Source organism: Gallus gallus, chromosome 12 (assembly GCF_016699485.2).
Source record: "Gallus gallus isolate bGalGal1 chromosome 12, bGalGal1.mat.broiler.GRCg7b, whole genome shotgun sequence".
In the NCBI taxonomy this organism is placed as follows: domain Eukaryota; kingdom Metazoa; phylum Chordata; class Aves; order Galliformes; family Phasianidae; genus Gallus; species Gallus gallus.
In genome coordinates, this window is record NC_052543.1 from 13,337,233 (window position 1) to 13,358,247 (window position 21,015).

The 21,015-nt window shown below is 47.5% G+C and overlaps 1 protein-coding gene and 1 long non-coding RNA gene across 25 annotated transcripts in view; one reads left to right on the plus strand and one right to left on the minus strand.

Annotated features, from left to right (window-relative positions):
* Positions 1-15: 15 nt before the first annotated feature.
* Positions 16-21,015, minus strand: part of CADPS (calcium dependent secretion activator) — a 173,890-nt gene continuing 152,890 nt past the window's right edge. For all 24 annotated transcript variants that reach the window (XM_015293304.3, XM_040646341.2, XM_015293301.3 and 21 more), the window contains 4 exons: positions 18,966-18,998; positions 16,561-16,668; positions 2,817-2,921; positions 16-1,333 (listed from right to left, as the gene is read on the minus strand). In XM_015293304.3, coding sequence (XP_015148790.1) covers positions 1,154-1,333; positions 2,817-2,921; positions 16,561-16,668; positions 18,966-18,998 — 426 coding nt within the window. In that variant the 3' untranslated portion in view covers positions 16-1,153. The remainder of the gene's footprint in view (positions 1,334-2,816; positions 2,922-16,560; positions 16,669-18,965; positions 18,999-21,015) is intronic.
* On the plus strand, positions 1,187-7,001 carry LOC121106597. Its single transcript, XR_005839191.2, has 2 exons — positions 1,187-1,324; positions 4,347-7,001. It is a non-coding gene; the product is annotated as an uncharacterized LOC121106597 (long non-coding RNA).

The following is a 21,015-nucleotide window of genomic DNA, read 5'->3' on the forward strand; positions in this document are numbered from 1 at the left end:
CTATAAAAACACCCATGAGAAAAGAAAATGCCTTTATTCTGAGAGGTGGGGGCTCTTACATCTCAGCTTGTTATTATTATTTTTTTCTAAGGCAGACATAAAAAGACTCCATAATTTATTCTTAGGACATCTGAATAGTTATTTATTGAGAAGCCACAGTTCTCACACTTTTACAACTGTCGGCTTGTATAAGGCAAAAAAAGCAAGATGGATTATCACTATTTTACACAGAAAGAAGAGCTCCGGAAGGGGGATTGATGGACATGCAGTTACTGCTCAAAATGCAATGTACATGACATATATAAAAACCATTGTTGAACAGAGGAGTTGTAAATTATGGTTACAATCTACTGAAATAAATATTCAATATATAATTATAAACACATTTGTATAGTCTAAGGTTGTAATTAAAGTTGTCTTTGTACATACACGGTTATTTGAGATTTAAACAAAAGTGTAACATTTAGAGGAGCAAATGTCAACATAAAACAACTGCTTTGGACTTGTAATGTGGCATGATATATCCATAATGATAGGATTAATCTGGTGTGGCAATTAGAATGACTAATCCTTTGGGATGTAGCCTTCATGGAGTTAACTGCATATTGAAGGGAAGAGCCTGGGATATTAACAAGGATGCAGAATGATTCAAACGGCTGTCTGGGTTTGTTTGTTTTCTGGTTTTTAAATGAACAGAGAGAACAAAAAATCATTTGTAATTGCCTCATTTTTCTTTTAAAAACAAAGCTGGTTTTTTATTTATTTATTAATTTTAAGCAGTTGGCATCCACAGAAGAGAAACAAAGAGATGAAAGGACTCGATTCACTCATCTTCACAACAATTTACCATCAATGTATATACAGTACATTAATGAAGCATTGTTTAATTATAACAGGGACACACCTAGTATGTTTTCTATGTAATTTTCCATTAACAGTATTAAACAATGGTGCTCCATATTGCTTATGAACATACAGATATGAAATCAGGAAACCAATGAATCGAAGAGAGGTGCTAACCTTATTACCACACAGCTAACATGGCATTTGTATTGGTAAACTTCTCATGGGCATTTAGAGCTGACAGAAGAATTCCTAATGTGGCTAACTGAGTTATGGACGAGGTACATGCACGGACGCCGGGCCAGCTGCCCTAGTCATCCTCTTCGTCCTCCTCATCGCTGTCCTTCATGGTGATCCCCTGGAGCCCTCCGCCCTCGCTGACCGACGCCGTGGCCTCCTCTACTGTCAGCCGGTTCCGAATGGTCTCGTAGGTTTTGCTGTTCAAGGTGGAGTCCAGCACGCCTTGCAATCGGAAATCCCGGTATGTTTTCTAAAGAGGAGAGAGGCATGAGAGGAGGAGACAGCACAGAGCTCAGGCTGCTCCTGGCTCCCCGGCTTTGCCATGGGAGCAAGCCTGTGCCCCTGTGTCCCTGTGTCCCTATGCTTTGGGGCCACCGCTCTAAGAGGCAGGGATGGAGCTTTCCATAAGGCATGCTGGGGTCTCAAAGCAGTATAGTGTGACTCAAAGCAACTGTCCTGGCTTCTAGATGCATTCAGCTGCCTGTAATTGAAGTTATTTTTCTTCACGCAGCACAACGCTTACTGCCTATTGCTGCAGACGTGATGATTACATGTTCCTGGAATGCTCTGCATTAAATAAACTTGCCTACAATACTGAGTTTAACTAGGCTAAGTCCAGGATACCAGAGAAAACAGTTCATGTATAAAGATTAGCACACGGCATGCATTCCTCAAATCTCTCTTTCTTCGCCTTATTCTGAAGCTGGAGTTGCATTTCCACAGTCAGCTGTACTTCCCTCATTACTGCGCTTAATTTCCTTGCATTTCTATTTATGTTTTAAAACTTCTTGACCCTGTGAGATAAAACTCTGGCCTCTGAGTGCCATTCATTATGCTCTGTGCTCTGCGCGGAAACTATTTACTGCTATACGCTTCCAGAAGGTCCTTGGATGTGTTGTAGCTGCTTCTGAGAGTAATATTGGTAAAAATAAAGCTCAAGGAAGAAAGCCTTCCTCAGCTAGCTGACGAGGAGAAATCATTTGCCTGTGCTGTTGTTTTCAGTTATGAAAAGCGCACTAATACTGCTCAGTTTTCATTTATTCATGCCTCCAATGTGTTCACTGCACACGAGACCATAAACATTATAAAATACTAGACCAAAAAAGCATTAGATAGAACCTAAAATGATCAAAAATATATTTACCCCCTTCTGTGATCTTATTATTTCATGTAAACCACTGTGATTTCACACTGAAATAATTACCATTAGCCCAAGACACGCACGTACACACACACGTGCACTCAAAGAAAGAAACGTTACTTTCAGGGTATGTTATCTCACCTTTGGGATCTCTTAAGAGTTGATTATATACACCCATTGTAAAAGAAACAACTTCAATTAGCTATGAGAACAATCCTCATTTGCATTCTGACGATAATCACAAGCCATAGGCGGGCTTGTGTGTTTCTAGGAAAACAGTGTTAAAAGAAGTTGGGCTGGATTTAACCCATGTGAGCACCGGAGAGCAGCGGTTTCAGTGTGCTTTTTGTACACGTAGGGCTGAATAGCACTATTTCCCCTCTTCTCATGCAAGCAGTTACTCTGAGCTTACTTCCACGCATGTTTTGCATGCACGTGCATTTCAAGTTCCTGCTTATCCATCTGATACATTTCTTCATTTTTAAGCATCTGAACGAAGGACTGCATTTTGTACCGTCAGAACACACTGCACACACACACGCGCGCGCCCCTTTCAGCAGCAAGATGCTCACGAAAGCACAGCAGCTGTTACCTTCACTATCCTAATGAGCGTTTTCAGCTGGTAGATGTGCAGCTGCAGGTCCATGCGGTCCGTCAGCCAGGTGCAGACGACGTTCATGGAGCTGGTGTACCATTGCTGCAAGAGAGACAGCACTTCTCCAGCACCCGCGCCCTGCAAGCGAGCGCACAGCGGGACCAACCTTCCCCACCGCCAGCCCACTAATGGGATGTGACAGACTTCTGGGGGAGACAGGCACCCTCTTTTACACAGATTTTCCATGCACGAGCTTTTAATTTTGAGTAACAACCACAGCAAATCTCATTCTCGGGGGCAGCGGCCACCAGCAATGCTGTGCGGTTTCTGTAATCCTATTTTGCCATTGACTTGACTTGGCAGCAGTGGTGGGAGTTTGGCCCAGTCCAGTTTTTAACCCGTTCCCTGCCCCAGCGAGCACAGCCCTGCCTGTAGGACCACACTCAGGTACTTACCGCCAGCTTGTCGCCTTGAGCAGCCCTGGGGAGCTGCAGGGCAAGGGTGTGATGGTGCAGGCATCTATGGGAGCAGCGCGGGAAATGCTTTGGTTTTGGCCTCGTGGTTATGAAAGATGGCAAAGCAGCAAGCAAATGATCTTGCTTCAAGCTGCTGAGCTTGCAGGGCCCCTCCAGGGGCTGAAATTTTGCTGCCTGCCTGTGAGAAAGGCTTGCAGCTGCGTGGCAGCAGCCCGCCAGCCCTGCAGTGCAGGATGCAACTCAGTGCCCCACTGAGCGGGGCTGGCACACGCCTTGAGAGGCACAGAAGCAGGACCAGGTGTGGTGAGGACCACAGCACTTCTCCGTGTGCTCAGCACCACAGATGGTTCCCAAACGGGCTGCACCCAGGGACCATCACAGCTCCGCATGCACAGGAACAGTCCTCTTGTTTACTCTTATACATGCAGATATACAGATCAAAACCCTGTACTGCAGTGCTGTGGAAATTTATCTAGAACCAGTTAAAGAGGAAAAAAAAACATTGATCCAATTATAAAAATCCCAATCAAGCCCCATCCAGGTTAGCTGGCAATGAAGCCTCTTCCTAACTAACCTAAAGCCTTGCATCGGTTCGACTCAGGCATTATTTCCTCCCATCACTGCACCGTTTCCTCAGTGTCGGTGTCTGCATGCCACGTGCATGAGCTGACGCAAGGCTGAGCACAGCAAATACAAGCTAGAAGAGCACAACGCAGCCAAAATGTGGGCTTGGGTTATCAAACCAGAGACAACACACCCAGTAGTTGCCATCCCCCACCAGGACCTGGCATGCTGCATGGGGCAGAGATTTCCCCCTTTACGGTATTTCTTGAGTTGGACTCGATGATCCTTAATGGGTCCCTTCCAACTTGGGCTATTCTATGATTTATGGCATAGCACTTACACTGTGCCTCATCAGCCCAGAGCTGTACAATGTAGGAACTGGTATCTTGTCTGCCACAGGGAGCTGAATATATCATGATGGTGAAAAAAATAGTATTAACTTCTTATTGCTACAAACACTGTTCTAACAGTACTTCTATTTCTACAGCACCTCTTAATAAATTGGAGGAAATAAAGGGATGGAAGAGCCACCAAAGACGTGCCAGGCGGTGATTTCCTGCTGGGCCAGCTTGGGGCTGAGACTTCTGTTGGCTCTTCATCTCCAGGATGGGGACCTGGCAAGTGCCAAGAGCATGAATGATGCTAATTTGGAGAGGAAAGAAGGAGCTCTGTTGGCTGTGACTGTCTGTCCCTACAGTCCTGGTGCCAGATGGGGCCTCAGTTGTGACATGGAGCTCTGTGCAGCCCCAGAACGGGACAGAGGCAGGTCCTGCCATGTCTGTCCTGTGCCACACACACCTGCACAGATGAGGAACAGAACTGAATCCCACCCCGCGGGGGGCTCAGCCTCGCACACTGCTCAGCGGCATGAAAGGAGCTCATAGCTGAGTTACTCCAAAGACTTTCTGCTTTGTGAAAAAAAGACAAAGTGTAATTCATTGATCTTGATACACAAAACCGTCACGTCACTTCATAGAGCACGCACCAACTGCTGAATTTAAGCCCTGCATATTCATAAAAATAAGTTAGCCCATAAATTAAATGTTCCCTTTAGCTATCACTAGTGTTAATGTGCTACAAGACGCACAAGCCCTCTGATTCATGACTAACCCTCCAAAGAGGATAACATTTGCATATGATTATATTATTAAAAAAAAACCACAACAACAACAAAGCCAAATGCTCCAGAATGGGAACGAGATCATTTCAGACAAAAGAGTGCAACACTGGTGGGCTCTGATGTCCTCCTGGGACACGGGGCTCCTTGGGGCTCGTCCCCATGCACGAGGTGCAGAAGGCACGGCCCAAACGTGTCCTTCCCATGGGGCTGCAATGCATTCCCAGGCACCAAAGTATAAACGTGTTTCTCAGAACTCACTGTGACTCCTAAAGAGTGATGCTCCCATGCGTCCATGGAGCCCAACTTTAACCCAGAGCCGCCCGCCCTGTTACAGATGATATCTGCCATCCCCATAGATAACCTGCACTCAGCCCAAGGGGCGCAGGGCGAGGGATGGCTCCTGGGTGACAGCAGAAGAAATGCAAACAAATGCCCTTAGGATGACACCAGAGCCTGGTCACAGCAAGCAGATGTCCCGTTTGCACGGCCAGGAATGTAACCCCGCTTTGGGGTTAGCCCCTCCTGCTCACAGCAGCCCTTACTGCCAGGTGCATCGCGGCAGCTGGGACGCTCCAAGCCAACAGCAGAAGCAGTGCAGGGCTGTGAGTGCTGCCCGTGCATCCCAACCTGCCCGAGCCATCGGCTCGCTGTTTTTTCCTTCTTCCTTTTGGAATGCAAATGCATGATCAATAAGTTGCCGAAATAGCAGGCTTGTCTCTGAATATATAAATGGCAAAAATTGATATGAATAAATCTGCAAGTAGCACACTGAGTGTGGCACATTTCATCAAAAAAAAAAGAACCCCGTGCTGGGCTCCTGCTTTCCGGGAGGTGGTGTCATTACACATACCCAGGAACATCTGCAAACCCCCGTTCTCTTTGGTGCGAGCTGAATGGAAGCATGACCTCCTGTTCCTTGCCATGAACCTTGAGTTCACACTCATATTTTACATGTTACAGGAAGCCGCAGCTCACCCCAGGGGTGCGGCAAACAGAATCTCGTAAGCCAGATGCAACACTGCTTCTTAAGGCACCTGAAGGAGCTGTATTCTTCATTCAAAAGCTTACATACTAGTAGCTTAAGGTCACTTCAGCTTTTGTAAAGAGCGGGACAAAACCAGGAATGCTTATAGGGCTGGGCTGTCAGCAGGGTAGCAGAGGGATTACAAGGAACCTGTGACTCTGCCTCTTTCTGCCTTTACTGGTAGTTTTTTTGTGTGTGAACAAGTGCCATACAACAGATTGAGGCTGGTATAAAGGCCTGGGACTGTGCAAGAGCACCCCGCTGAGCCTCAGCTGTGCTTGCAATTAGCAATAGGCATGAAATGATTATTGTTGTGGTGGCTGATGGCAATCTGAAGTGACAAGTTTTATGGGGGAAGTTGTAGTGGGGATGTTCAGCAAGTTTCTGCAAACCATTAATCGAAGGCTGCAACACAGTGTAGTCAAAGCTATTTTATGTCATTGCAAAGGTCTCACAGGGATGCTGAAAGAATATTTTTCTGCTCTCAGTGCCTCGAAATGGAGTTTTTCTAGGTCAGGGATTCTTTACTGCCCTATTTAGTGTCAAAAATACCCATTTGCCTCAAATTAGCAGAAAGCTTGTAGTTAAGGGCTAGAGATTAGGCATACAAAATTACTCAGCAGGTGACTGCTGGGTGGATTTGGGGGTTGAGAAGTCTTTAAAACTGACTACGAGACATTATATACTTCTGACAAAAGAACATAGTAATCCTACCTGCTTGCTTTAACCACTGTTGTTTGTCTATTATTATGTGCTTTAATGCTCATAAGAGCAAAACTACTGGTGATACTACTCAATTACCATAGTAACTCTCCCCTATGACCTCTCATTTCAGTACTCGCTTTCCAACCAGAACCAATCCAAGCAGGGCAAATCTATTTAAAACTGTGACACACACGGCACAAGGAAACCCCGAACGCCGGCTGGCTCCTCTCTTTGTCTGAGACACCGGCTTGTTTTGCAATGCTGAAAGGCAGCTTTGAAATGAAGCCTTGAATTCAAGGTGTTCCAGGGGTACGGCAAGGGGAGGAGAGAGCAACGCGTTGATGCTGGGTCTCATTTCCCAAAGGAAGACCAATTCTGCTCTCAGAGCAACTTGATCGGCCAGGAAAAAAAAATACAGATTAGAGATTCCCAACTCCTTGTGCCTGATGTTTGCATCCATCCCATGGGCCAGAAGCTCGGCTGAATTACAGCTGACAGCCCATGACAGCTGACCAACCGTGTGCACCCACAGCCCAGGCTGCTCAATGGCAGCAGTGGAAGGACCATGCATGTCCCTCTGGGCTTGTGTGACTACTGGGGCATTCCTCTCGATCCTTCTTCAGTGGCTTTTTGGCTGTTGGTCCCACTCAGTCATTGCAATGCTAAAAACTTGGTGATGACAGCAAGCAAGAAGTGCAGAGAGTCGCGGCCAACAGTTTCCTACTCTTTTCTTTAAAAAAGGAAAGTTTCTGGGAAGCTGCAACACACACTGCAGTGAAGACAACCTGGGTTTGAGAACCTGCTCCAAAGCCTGCTGCCATGCTGCCAGGATGGAGCGGTGGCTGGTCCAACGCTCTGCCCTGTCCCAGCCCTGCACTAACAGGGTTGGAGAGGTGGTACCACCAGCATGGCCCCACACTCATAGCTCTCATCCTCCCATGTTGGCTCAGGGATGGCACAGATAGAACACAGACCTGCCCACACAGCAGTCTCCATTACATTTGTTCATAAACTTCTCTGTCCCACACCTGGAGGTGCCCAAGGCCACAGATGGGGCCCTGGGCAGACTGAGCTGGTGAGGGGCAGCCAGCCCACAGCATGGGATTGGAACTGGGTGGGATTTGAGGTCCCTTCCAACCTGAACCATTCCACAGTTCTGTGATTCTCTTCCTTCTACTCAACAAAAATGCTTCTCTGTGCATCATCGCATGCTGCTGGTGAGGGGTCCCCTGAACCCACAACTCCAGGTCAACATTTTGGCCACAGACCCTCCTCCAGCACCGAGAACCGAACCCACTGTGCCTCAGAGCATCCTGGCTTTGAGGCCACGGGCAGCACCGCGAACAAAGGGGTTGACAGTGCTGCCATGCAGTTCCATTACGTCACGCAAGACGAACGCTTGGGGACCCTGCAGGATGCTGTGGGTGCACCCAGAACCCCGGAGCAGCGGTGTTGGCACGGCACGGCCGTGGGGCCACGAGCACACAGCCAACAGAAACCACGCAATGAGTTAATATCACAGGCATTGATCAGCTAGTCGTACAATTAATGCTTCCAATAAAAAAAAAAAAAAAAAAGCTCCCCCTTTTTATTCAACAGAATAAGAAATTAAACACTTGTGGGCTCATTCTAAAGAATGAATGAAATTGAATAAGCTACCTAGCACTTGAGATTCCCAGCGAGTGCTTGAATAGAGCAAACCTCCTGAGTTGAATGGATTGCCTTTTGGGACCAATTTGTCTCTTTTCACTCTTTATTCCTCCTTTTTTGCTGACAGATGTACAAAGGCGGAACTGCGCTGTGCAGCTTAGCTACATGCACCCACAGCAGCTGTCACTTTTGTCGAGCAAGTTAATCAAGCAAATGCCACCATATCCCACTTTCTATAAGGAACAACATGTTATAGACAGTAGTCTTGGGAGACGGGGAGGGAGAGAGACTTTATTTTAACTTTGAGGAGCTGGGATTTTTTTTTCCCCTCTGTGTTAAAAAAAAAAAGGAAAAAGGGGAAAAAAAAAAAAAGCAGCCAAACCCGGTAGCACAAGCTGACACTTCTGTTTCCCCGCAGAACAAATATTTAATATGATTTTAGCCCTAATTTGTACCGCAAGGAGGGCTGTCCGCTCTTAATTAAATTTAAGGGACTTAGGGGACGCGGTTCGAAAAGGAATGGAAGCTTTTTGTTTGCGTTAGCGCTTGTTGATAATCATATATTGATTGTCAATCGCTAAGCCAGAAAGATTAGTGTAGTAAATACTATTATCTGAATGCCACAAGTGAAGTGCTCGCTTCCCTTCCCCGCTACTCCCTTTGTGAGGCGGTTTGAATCACCGGTTGTTATTTATACATTTTCTTTGATAAAACCAACTTGTGTGGCTGATTTTTTTAAGCCCTGCCTCATTAAGTGCATAATGGCATTTACGTGTGGGGCTCGCCGCTTTTTAGCCTTTCAGGCTTAAGCTGATATTCCTCTCTCACAACCGTGTTTCAAAACTTCTGATGTTCACCAACAATTGGATACGCACCAATATTGTATAGATCAGATGCTCTCTCGCTATTGCCAAAGACCATGGAACAACAGAATGGGATCTGCAAAGAGGAACCCGAGAGCTCCTTTCCCGCTGCTCACCAGGCAGATCCTTGGGTCGCTTTTCCATCACACGGGATGCCTTACGTGCACACACTCTTTGGGTACGTGAAACCACACCGAAGGGTATGCCTTTCATATAGCTCTACAGAACACAAACGCAAAGTGCTGAGAGGTCTCTGGGCAGCCCTCTTTTTGGGATCACAAAGGCACTTTTCCCTCAAATTCATCTATATTTCCTTTCAGGAGATAAATCTAAATTTTGGTAACAGACGGCGTTGTGCAAATTGAACTTCTCTGTACAGGTGAGAGCTGGGGATGTGAGAACCCCCCAGGCTCCATTCCTTGCCCTCATAGCACTCAGTGGTACTGGGGCAGTCGGTCCTCACAGGAGCAATGCACCTCCTGATGCTCAGCCAAAGCTCTACTACATTCAATCTACATTCAATCCACAGAGCTCGAGTAAAGTGCCAACCACCTGATAAAAATCCCTAGAAACCTCAAAATACACATTTTTTCTTTTTGAAATAGTATTTCTTCTCTAAAAAACTCACACCTGTGCTTGGGGTCTCCCCATCACAAGCGCACTAAATAAGCAGCCACACATCTTTTCCAACTCCCTCTGTCCCAACACCCCTATGCATCCCCATGACACCGCTGCTGTGGGTGCAGGCGGTGTCCTCAGCGCTGCAGTTCCCACTGCCTTTCCCTCTACGCCCTATCCTTTAACAGGGAGATTTCATTCACACTGACGATGCAGCTATACGAGGGAGTTATTATTTGATTAATTAGTATTATTTAATAATGTCACAGTCCTAGCGTTGCATAATAGGGTTAAGCTGCTAGCCAGAGCAACTCATCATCTGTCTAGGATGCAAATGGCATCACCGAATTACATTATTTCTTTTTTTCCCTTTCTTCCCAAAAATAAACCATGCACACACACACACACACACACACACAGAGAGAGAGAGAGAGAGAGAGAGAAAGAAACACACTTTGCATGGTGTAAGAGCTCTGCCTTCAAACAGAGAGAAATTCAGAATGAAAGCAGAGCCGGGCGCCCCGACGTGCCGCACGCTTCTTGCACTACAGATGGCACCTGAGCTCCCCCACTGCCTGTGGACAGCAGCGCCGGGATACCCAGACTGACACTGCCCCTGGGGTGACCATGGGGTCCGGGTCAGTCCTGTGGTGGTTTTTGAGGATGGGGCAGCTATAGTGTGGGTGTTCAACACACAACTCCTAAAATGAAAGAGCTTTTGCATGAAAGCAGCTAAAGCAACGCACAACCGCTTCTGTACCGATTGCCTGTTCTCAAACACTTTTTTTTAACCTCTAAAATATTCCCTGCTTATTTCCATTTTTTTTTTTTCAAAAAAGAAATGAAGTTGACATGCTAAAATTTGAGTTCCTAAATAAGGAAGCTGGGTATAACACCGTATCCACACAGTGCGCTGCTTTTTTCCCGTCCCGATCGCAGGGCCTCACTGATGCAACGCAATCCCGATGCAAGGCTGACCGATGAGGTGCAGCCCAGCAATGCATGCTAAGGAATGATTTAATTACACTTGCTATTAGATTGAATTGGAAACCATCCCGAAGTGGGCTGTGGGGAAGTGAAGCTGAGTGCACCACAGCCTAAACACTCCCCATGGCAGCTCTGGGCTCCTTGCCTTTAGTGCACCTGTTGCCCTACTCCTGTTGGGGCCACTCTCTGTTACAGGGGAGCACACAATCCCACACCCCGAAACAAACACTGCCCTCAAAGTGCCACACGGATCAGGGCAGCACTGACCTTGGAGCAACAGAGCAATCAGGCTGCCTGCTTAGAATGATTAATGGAAAATCTCCTCTGGAAAAGAAATCAAATTAACTGTCTTCAACCAAATGTCTACTGGAACATGAAAAGCTGTTCTGATAAAGACATTTAGGAGGAAAAAAAAACCCTTATGAGCATGTAAAATCCAGTGACAGATCTAGGACTTATTTTATTAAGAGTCTCCCTAAAATAAATTAAACAGAGCCTACTTAAATGAACACTCCATGGGAGGACAAGAGCTGTCGGTGCAAATAGACTCAAGGCCACTCTCTGCACGTGCCCATAGAGCTCAGGCATGGGAATGGGATGGGACAGGGCTCAGCTCCTCTCATCCAGGTGTAAGGGATGGAAAGGGCTCCCGAAGGAATGGGCGCATCCTCCAGCAAAGGGGATTCATCTCCATATGTGGATAATGGACATCACCAAGGCAGCGTCCCGGGCTCTGCAGATCCACAGGGGACGAAAAGCACATCTGGGGGTAGAGCTGCCCAATTGCCTTCATGGCACAACTCTTTCTTGGGGGAAAAAAAACGATAGGCAAAAAGCAATGCAGAAGAAACAGCTCAGTGGAGGCCATATCAGGACAGGAGTGGGAGAGAGTCTGTGCCCTAATGAGCAGTCTCACTGTGTGGGAGGGAGCGGGATGCTGTCTGTCCTGGGGAACACACTGCACGCAGCTGCAGGGAGCTATGGGATGAGAGCTGAGCCCTGCATCCGTTCTTCCCTGATCCTGCAACCCGAACTCCTATGAGTAAGCTAATGCACTGCAAGTAGCGGCACTGACTCACGGCCTGACTGCTGCGCGTGAGATGGGGAGGGGAAGGGGGGTGAGGAGGGCTCTGTTCTGGCATTTGGTTGCACTGCATAAGGCTGACTGGGAAGAAATGCCATGGTCCTGCAAGTGCTGCTCGAAGGAGCTGCCAGCATCCAAGTGGGAACTGCGCATCCAAGCAGGAACCACGCTGAAGTCCAGAGCTCTGATTTTAGGAAGACTCGCACAGTTCCCTGCATCCTTCCTGTTCACCACCCCTGGCACTCAGCAGCCAGCTCCCAGCAGACAGTCCTGAGCTGCAGCATCAGCCCAGCGCTACTGCTGCGCTCTTGGCTGGAAAAGCAAGTGCTCCTCCCCAGGAGGTGTGACACCAGGACAGCACTGCTGTGGAACCACAGAGCGGAGCAAAGCTCTGCCCCTGCCTGAGCCCTGGGGATGGACCCTAGCCTGAGCCTGAGCCTGTTTCCCTGCTGGCCCTGCCTAGCCCCTCCTTTGCTGCCACAAAGGACTTCGGTGACTGTCCCTTCTGCACTGTGCTGGGCACAGGGCAGAGTGAGGCCCAGAGCCTGCTGATGCCACCCTGACACCAAGATAAGAAATCGCCTTTGCCCTGCAGACACGGGGGAGCTCATGCACTTGTTTCGAGGGAAATGCTCTGCCTGATGCCATAGACCCTCCAGCAAGCAGAACACTTTGACAGTGAAGTGGTAGAAGCGCCTCTGCACCGGGCAGCGCTGCCGCCTCCCACGCGGTATCACTACGTGATTAAGTGCTTACCAGACTTTTTGGTAAAGGCAACCTTCCTGATCTGATAACTGCCAAGGACAAGCCAAATACGCGGGGTCAATCCATGCACGCTTAATCCCCAGAAGGCAGATTAAGTATATAATTGACCCATATAATCCACGTATCATCTCCAGTGAAATGTTTTCCATGTCCGGTTTAGGCAGACGTGGGCCCATAAGAAAGCTATCAGAGGCACAGAATTACCATGGCAGTGGATTTCATCAAAGTCGGAGATGGCTTTTTAATCACTGATCTCAGGGACTGCTAGGTTTAAGCAGATGAAGCGGCACTAAGCATATCTGCCTTAATCCTTATCTTCTACTCAGGCTGGTGTCTTCAAGAAGTACAAGGAGGAAAAAAATAAATTAATTTTTTTTTTTAGGCCCTTGCAATCTTAGGAGCTTCATGGGTGTTTTGATCTCTCATATCAAAAGCATGTTTTTGTTGGTGTGTTGGTTTTTTTTTTTTTTTCGGTAAGATATTGCATTAATCATCAGAGAGAAAAATGCCATCTGCGCTATTTAGAGACTGCGGCGGGATGCTGGAAGTGGAGGATGGCGGGCGGCTCGCCGGCGCTCGGAGCCTTTTGTCTACGTGATGCTCACCCGCGGCCGGGCAGGGAGTGCTCCTGCTCTTGTGTCACAGCTGTGTGCACCAACTGATGAGGTTGGCACCCACACTGACTACTTTTCAGCCATTCACCCTCTGCATCACGTATATTCCGGCTGGTTGGAATCGGTGTTGTGTGTCCCTAAGGGCGCACACACGTGCACATGTATAAGCAACTTCCACTACAGCACAGTCCTTGCAAGCACGACTCCTGCTGCCTTCAGAGAAAACCATGGGTGCATAAACTCCGATCCTATCGAACCTGAGTGCCCAGAGCCAAAGGGGAGCTGAATTCCGTGATTGGTCAAAGACTCCAAATCACCCGCAAACACTCCCATTCTGCAGCTCCGGTTCTCATCTCTCTGGGAAAAAGGATGCAGTTTTGGACTCTCCATCAGCACCAAACAGAGTCTGAGATCCCTCTGTGCTGCCGCAAAGCATCGCAGCGGCTCAGTCCCAAAGCACACAGAACCTCATGGAAGGGCTGCATGCCACAGTTCTATTCTTAAACTCCTCTGCTACCAGTGCTCTGCACCAACGGGGCCTTATTACAGTGTTTTAGCTTTAAATGTTATCAAATTAGTGAGCCAGGCCAAGTAAATAAGTCATGTTACTCTGCAGTAAACAGCACTGCCAAAAAGCTAGTTAGGTTTTGATTACCAGCAGAACTCCACGATCAATCTGTTCGTTCAATGATCCCAAGAATACAGATTTTTAAAATTAAGACGATGACTCTATTTTGGGGGGAAAAAAAAAACAAAACCACCCAACCCTGACTAATTTGCAGAATGAAGAGGATTAATGCACAGACCACACAGAAATATTGCAATGATCTCCCACAAACAGCAATATCCCCTGAAGAGTACAGTCCCATACTGCAGTACAGAGGGAGTGGTGTAGGGAGAGTTGGCTTTGGAGCTAAGAAATGGTATAAGATGCCCAAAGCCATGGATGAACCCAGCTTGTGCTTGGAGATGGTACTCTGCAGCCTCTGCTACAGGGAGGAGACAAAGAGAGAAATGAATGGAAATGCTGGGCAGGGCAGCAGGGAGATGGGGCAACTGGAAACAACACAGGGCTGCAAACCCACTGAGTGTGCAGGAGGCAACCTCACACCATACAATGCTGCTCTTCCACTGCTCAAAGCCAAAAAAAGACAGAAGCCTTTTTTTTAATGGCACAGAAAAGCAACTGAGCCCTGTACTGCAGTCAGCAGGGTTTACCTGCCACTGGCACCGTACTACTGCCTGGAGGCCCGAAGCAGGGCTCACCTGGTTGGAGCCAGCACTGAACTCTTTGAGGAGACAGCCTCCAATGTAATAATCTCACTGCTCGGAGGAACCCCCACACTAAGAGCATTGCTCCACAGCTGCACTGGAGGGAGCGAGAACAAAACCAGACCCAAGTCCAATTCAGCACCACAAAGACCATTTGTGGCTATTCCTCCACCATAAGAAAAAGACAGCTCACACCTACCACTGCTCTGGGAAACGGGACCAGCAGAGCCCGAGGACCCACTGTTTGTGCTGGGCTCTGTGCTCACTGTGTCCCCTCCCTCCGTGCCAACCTCAGCCCCCAACACGCAGCACCGCGTCCCACCTTGAGGTTACCGCCCTCCAAAGGGAGCAGGGAGACTCATGGGAAGCAGGGAAGGAAGGGAAGATTTTGCACCTCTTGCTTTCCACCAAGGTAGCTGCTCTTTTTTTGTTGTTGTCACTGTTAATTTGTTTAAAACATGGCTTGGTAAAACTAAGTATGAACGGATCAAACTGAAATCAATATTTGTGCTAATTACAGCTTTTGGAAAATTGGAAATAATGGCCCAAAGGGTATAAACACACCAACTGTGAATCATAGGGAAACGATGAGGGAAAAGGCAGTGTGGGCATTGAAAAGAACAGTCCAGATGAGCTCTGGAAATCTAACTGCTCGTGGAATGCATTTCCCCACAAGCGAGCAGTGCACTCGCAGGCCTGCTGCAGATGGAAGCGACAGGCTTTTGTTTTTGTGGTTTGTTTTTTTCCTCCCCGTGCCCGCTCGGTGGGCTGTGCTCTGCGCGGGGCCGGCAGCAGCGGAGTGCTCTGTGCATGAATGAGGCGTTCTCAGTGGATATGGGTCATGCTAGTAGATGTACACAGTAAGATTATTTGACTCTAATTCATGCCACTTGATATAATGTGATAAAACATTTGACATGAGAGATAAGTTCCATTTTAATCCGGGAGGGTACGGGGGAAAGAAAGAGGGGGAATTAAGAAGGAGGAAGAGGTTTCCAAGGGAAAGAAAATGCGCAGAAAGAGAGAAATCGAGTAAAGGAGGAGGTTGGCTGGAAGGAAAGCAGCTTTCCCTACACACTGAGGAAGCAAACGAGCGAGTAGAGAAAGCGAGTCAGATTGTTACAGTGCCAGAGCTGGGAGCTGGAGATGGCACTGCTGAGAGAGGGGAGGGAGGAGAGGGGAACAGAAGCTGCTTCGAACAGAAATCGCTGTATGGACAAATACCCTAGAAGAGACTGAGACACTAATGCTACAGGCTGGCCATTAGCAGAAAACCTTTGCTATAGAACAGCTACGAGGACAGAAAGGCTGTAACACAACAGTAGCAGCAGAAACATACATTGGTTAACATGCATCCAAACCCAAAACAAATGGGCATCACAGGTCACTGTTCTCTCACAGGCCAATGCATTTACCCCATGCAATTAAAAAAAACTCTGACCATCTGGGGCAGCCTCCTGCTATGCTGCTGAGACCACAGAAACTGTGTCTGCACCTGATCTTTGTGTCAGGCACCACGTCATGGAGCTCTGGAATGTCCACTCCCAACCAGCAGTGCGCTGGTTGCCTTTTTAAATGAAAATTTGGTACACACGATTTGCTGTCAGTTTTGGAGAGCTCGTCAGTGACAGACACTGTGAGCTGTGCCCAGGAGATAGATGGTCCTCAGCAAACGAGCTCCAATTTTCACACCGAGAACAATGACCGGAATGTGCCATTACAGAGAGATATTCCACAAGCTTAAATATAGTCAGGGCTCTCTTAGAAGATGCTGTTCCCTTGAAATCCAGGCACAGACAGACACAGTACACTAGAGTAGAGATTTAAAGCAGGCAGAGAGCAGATACGAGCCTTAGTCAGAAAGAAAGGAAGGATTTATTTATTTTTTAAAGCTAGAACCAATAAATTTTCTCAAAATGTGACTTATCCTCCTGTCTTATTTTGTCACATTTTGGGTCTCTCCTGCTTGGTGTCCAAGGAGGAGAAGGCATTTACTTACATCAAATAACCTTTCTATATACATCTCCTCATTGACCTTATCACGCAGGACATCCTGAGAGTGGCGGACAAATGTCACATAGGCATCAGCAACATCCATCCCCGGCTTCTGCATGGGGAGAGAAGAGAGAGAGAGAGAAAACCATGAATACATCACAGGAGCAGCTCCTCCGCACGCCCTCAGCACTGCCTCTCCTCCTCCATCTCTCTCCTGCCGTCCTCGTGCAATTCACCCCTTCCTTACCTGCTGTGATGGGGACGGGGACAGCGTGCCCATGCCCAGCACAGAGCCATGCAGTGACACCAGACAGGGATAAGAGCATTTCCCAAAGGAAAGTGGGAACTGAGGCAGGTGGAGGGGAAAATACTCTAAAAAAAAAAAACCAACACAATCCGGAGTTCACATTGCTTGATACATTGAAATCCAACTTACCTCAAAGGAAAGCCATTAAAATACTGTAACACGACTCATTACAAGAGCTGCCACAAAACCTTAAATTTCCATGGCACGTTGTAAGTTTGTTAATAACTAGTGTCATTAGTTGCCATTACTGTGATTTACCTCAGATCACAGAGTATCGTTTCTCTGCAAGATACGATTGTCAGCCGCTGCAAATTGAAGTTAGTTAACACATCTGTGTAATTTCCAGGGTGAAAATGAGGACAGTTTGGAAAGCAGTAGGAAGGGAGTTTTTTAATACAAAGCAAACAATTATCAAGCGAAGGGCCAGCGCTCGGCCCTTGGGAAGCTAGTAACATTTCTTAACACCTACTGAAACAATGACAAGGTATTAATTTGAAAAACAATGAGGACAAACAAACGTGGCAGTAGTCAAGTGTTACACTTTCAAGCAATTTTCAGCAGGCTGATCGTGCAAGGTGGCACTGAAGGCACTGCTTTGTGTCAGGCAATAGCAGCAGTGCCTGCCGAACTAGATTTAACGGGTGGGTATCTGCTCAACCACGCAATTTCCCCTCTTTTCACTACAACAGGGACCTGAAGCTGCACGGCGGTGCTGGCTGGCGGGGGGGTGGGAGTCGTGTGGGGCTGGCTGCTGATTTTGTCAGAACCAGAGTAAACATTCAAGTGAGCAAGTGGGAGAGAACCTCCATCGGTGTGGGAGAGACCACATGGACTTGACATCACCTCCTATGTTGGGTGCCCGAGAGAACAGTTCTATGCTCAGACTCGTGGTGACTAATATTAAAATGCGCTTGAGTGACAAGGATTGTCAAGTAAAGAGTCTCCACATTTGCTAGGACATGAAAAACGAATTCTGGGCCCCTCCCTCCAATGCTCTCAGTAACTTGTTTCTACTGCTCCAAGAGAACAAGATGCAGATCTCTGCGCTGGGATATCCCAAAGCAAACAAGAGCTCTTGGTGTTCCAGAGCTTGTCTTCTCCATGCTGGACTAAAGCTGCAGTCATTTCACTGGAAAAGTCTATCTATCCTGGGAGAAAGAGTGCAAAAGACGCAGCCCAAGATGCACAACCGATTTGTCACGTCATATGAGAAAATGCAGCCCAACTGCATCCGCATGAGATGCCTGCCCACTACACATGCAGGCCACCAAACTCAACAGAGTCACTCCCAGTGTCCGCTGACCAGATGGGCTGAATGCAGGATTCGTGAGCTATATTAAGGACTCATCTTTTCCATTTGCAATCGCCCCTCTGCCTACAACGCAACAGTAACCCCCTATTCCATCCAACATTCACAAATGTTACTTCAACCCCATTTAACTGTTTGTTTCTGGCAAGTTAAGTGCTCTAAGAACATTAAGGGCTCTTTGCCTTATGAATCAAGGTCTAATTAGAGCTGATGATATATAATTTTTTTATACCAATTACAGATAAAAAGTAAAAAATTATTTTCATTAACAATTTCCCGAACACATGTTGTTAGTTCATCACCATTTCCCAAAAGTAATAATAAAGTCACTTTTTTTTTTCTAAAAGAGAGAAATAAACCAACAATTAGAAGAACAAAAATAAAATAGATTAGCTAATGTGTCAGACGTGTGTTGGCTCCGTTCTAACATGCCTGGACCTTTTTGTTTGGAAATTGTTCTGTATTTGCACAAGTCCAAATGAAGAATTAACGGAATGCACCGCTCTGGTTTTTGTTTTCAACTATTTCACTAATAATTTCGCTAATTTTTAATGTGATTCAAGCCAATTGTGTAATGGTGGTACCTTTTTGACACCACCTGCAAAGGAATGCCTCAAGAGCCTCATAGGTCTCTGTAAGAGGGTAAGCGGAGACATTCTTTCCAGTTCAAATGTTAGAAGTGTGAGGGCCAATGGTTCAATCTTGGCTGTTATTGTGCCATGGGGGTTGCTACACATGCCATAAAACAAAGCACAAAGCAAGTTACTATACAAGTTGTTTAAATTGTGCTTACGGGTACATCCACGTATTTGGAAGCAGCCTTCACCTGTGAAAGGAACAAGAACAGAGTCACCATCAGTATGCTTTCAGGCTTTTCCTTTGAACGGCTGCAATACAACGCAGTGCTGAGGAGGGGAAAAAGGATGACAAAAAGTATGTTTCCCACTTAAAATAATAGGGAAGAGTGGTGTTTTTGTCACTGTTTGGGACACGTACCTTCACTGCTCTACAGGCTCTAATAGCAACAGATGAGTGTGGGCGTTGTGTTTCTCCCTCCTGTCCTTAAACGAGCAGGAGAAGATGGGGTTCACCAGGACACACTGTTATTGTCCTGGGGTGGCCTTGTTCCACACTCAGTGCCATGTATCACTCCGAGCAGTGACTGTCCCCATGGGAGTTGTGCCCAAGGGTGCAGGGGTGGCCCCAATGAGCACTGTGCCTATTTGCAGGGTGGCACAGCCCTGGGCTCCAACATGAGCGCTGTGCCCACACGCATCCCACCTTGCACCTGGGGTGCTTTGGCACCAGAACAGCACACTCACATCGTGCACCAGAACGGCACCCCAAAGCCTCTCGGCCTTCTGACCAATGTCAGCAGCATGAGGATACCCGATGGCCTTTTTTCTCCCCATTTTAAAGACGCAATTTTCTGGAGGGTACCGCAGGGCTGATCCCGCACTCTGAGGTGTCCTCGTGAGCCTTCCATACCCCAACTGTGGTTGCCTGTCGCCTGGCACACGTGGCAGGGTGGCCCTGAAGGCCAGGTCCAACTTTTCCAACTGAGCAGCTCCCAGCTGGCCAGAGAGACCCTTTCACCACTGCAGCATAAGGCACCGTGTCTAGAAAGTGTCTAGCTGGGATTTTCCACAACGCTTCTGCTTTTAATTAGGGTAAGCATTTGCCGGCCATCTTTGTTTGGGTGTAAAAGCTCACCTGCTTTTAAATATTTCTAAAGCTACCATTAAAACAGCCTAAATATAACACGCACACAGTTGCATCTTGGGATGAATAAATTATGTGTCCCGAATGAGAGAATGAATGTATGTGTGAGACAGAATGTGAGAGTGGGTGGAAGTACTCATATGGTGTGTGTGGGGGGTGCATAATTAAGCACAATGAGGCGATACAAAAGACCAGACTGGTGGTAATTACTGAGGTGAACGCTGCAAGCACTCGCAGTGCCCGGGCAGCAGGTGCGGGGAGGGCAGGAGGGGCTATGGGGCCATCCCCAGTGCTGGATCCTGGGGGCAGAGAGGGCTGGAGGGGTACGGGGCAAGTCCCAGCCATGTGTCGCCAAGCAAGTGGCAAAACAGGGAGCTGGTGGTTTTCAAGAAAAGGGTAGATGTGGCAGGAGGGATATGGTTTGGTGGACACGGTGGTGGTGGGTTGATGGTCGGACTACCTGATCTTAGAGGTCTTTTCCAACCTTAATGATTCTATGACGCTATAAAACTTGTGCCAAGTGCTGGCTGCCTGAGAAGAGGCAATGCTCATCTCACTTGCAGGTATCCCTGATCCCAGCAGCTGCCTGGGCACCTCGCCCCAGAGCTGCATTTATCCCCACTGCTCCCTCCTGGGGCAGCCAGGGGAAACCTGGATCAGAGCGCTGCTGGGCCCAGCCCAGTGCCACCGCCTCTCCTTCCCCCAAGCCAAGAGGCAGCGAGAATAGCTCAGGCAGCTTCCTGCCATCCCCCCCCTCCACCCACAACAAAACTGAGCTTCTTCTCCTGCCCACTCCCCTTTAATCAGAATAATTACTTGTTTTTCTTTAAACTCAGATTTGGCTACATTCAGTGAGATTTCCAAACTGCCGGATGTTGTGTGATTTTTGCTAGGCTGCCGTTTTTCACAAATGATGTGACTTTGCCATGAAACGTCTCAGTTTACCATACAATTTTTGTGCAGAACAAAAATAAAATCTTTTACTTCTGTCTCCCTCGGGTAATATGCAGTCTTTAGTTTTAATTACCGTAGGTGTAATTCTCCGCCTACGGAGGCCATCCAGATTAAAGGGAATTTTAGCAGCTGTCATTCCTGTGACTCAGTGGAGCTTCACATGCAGA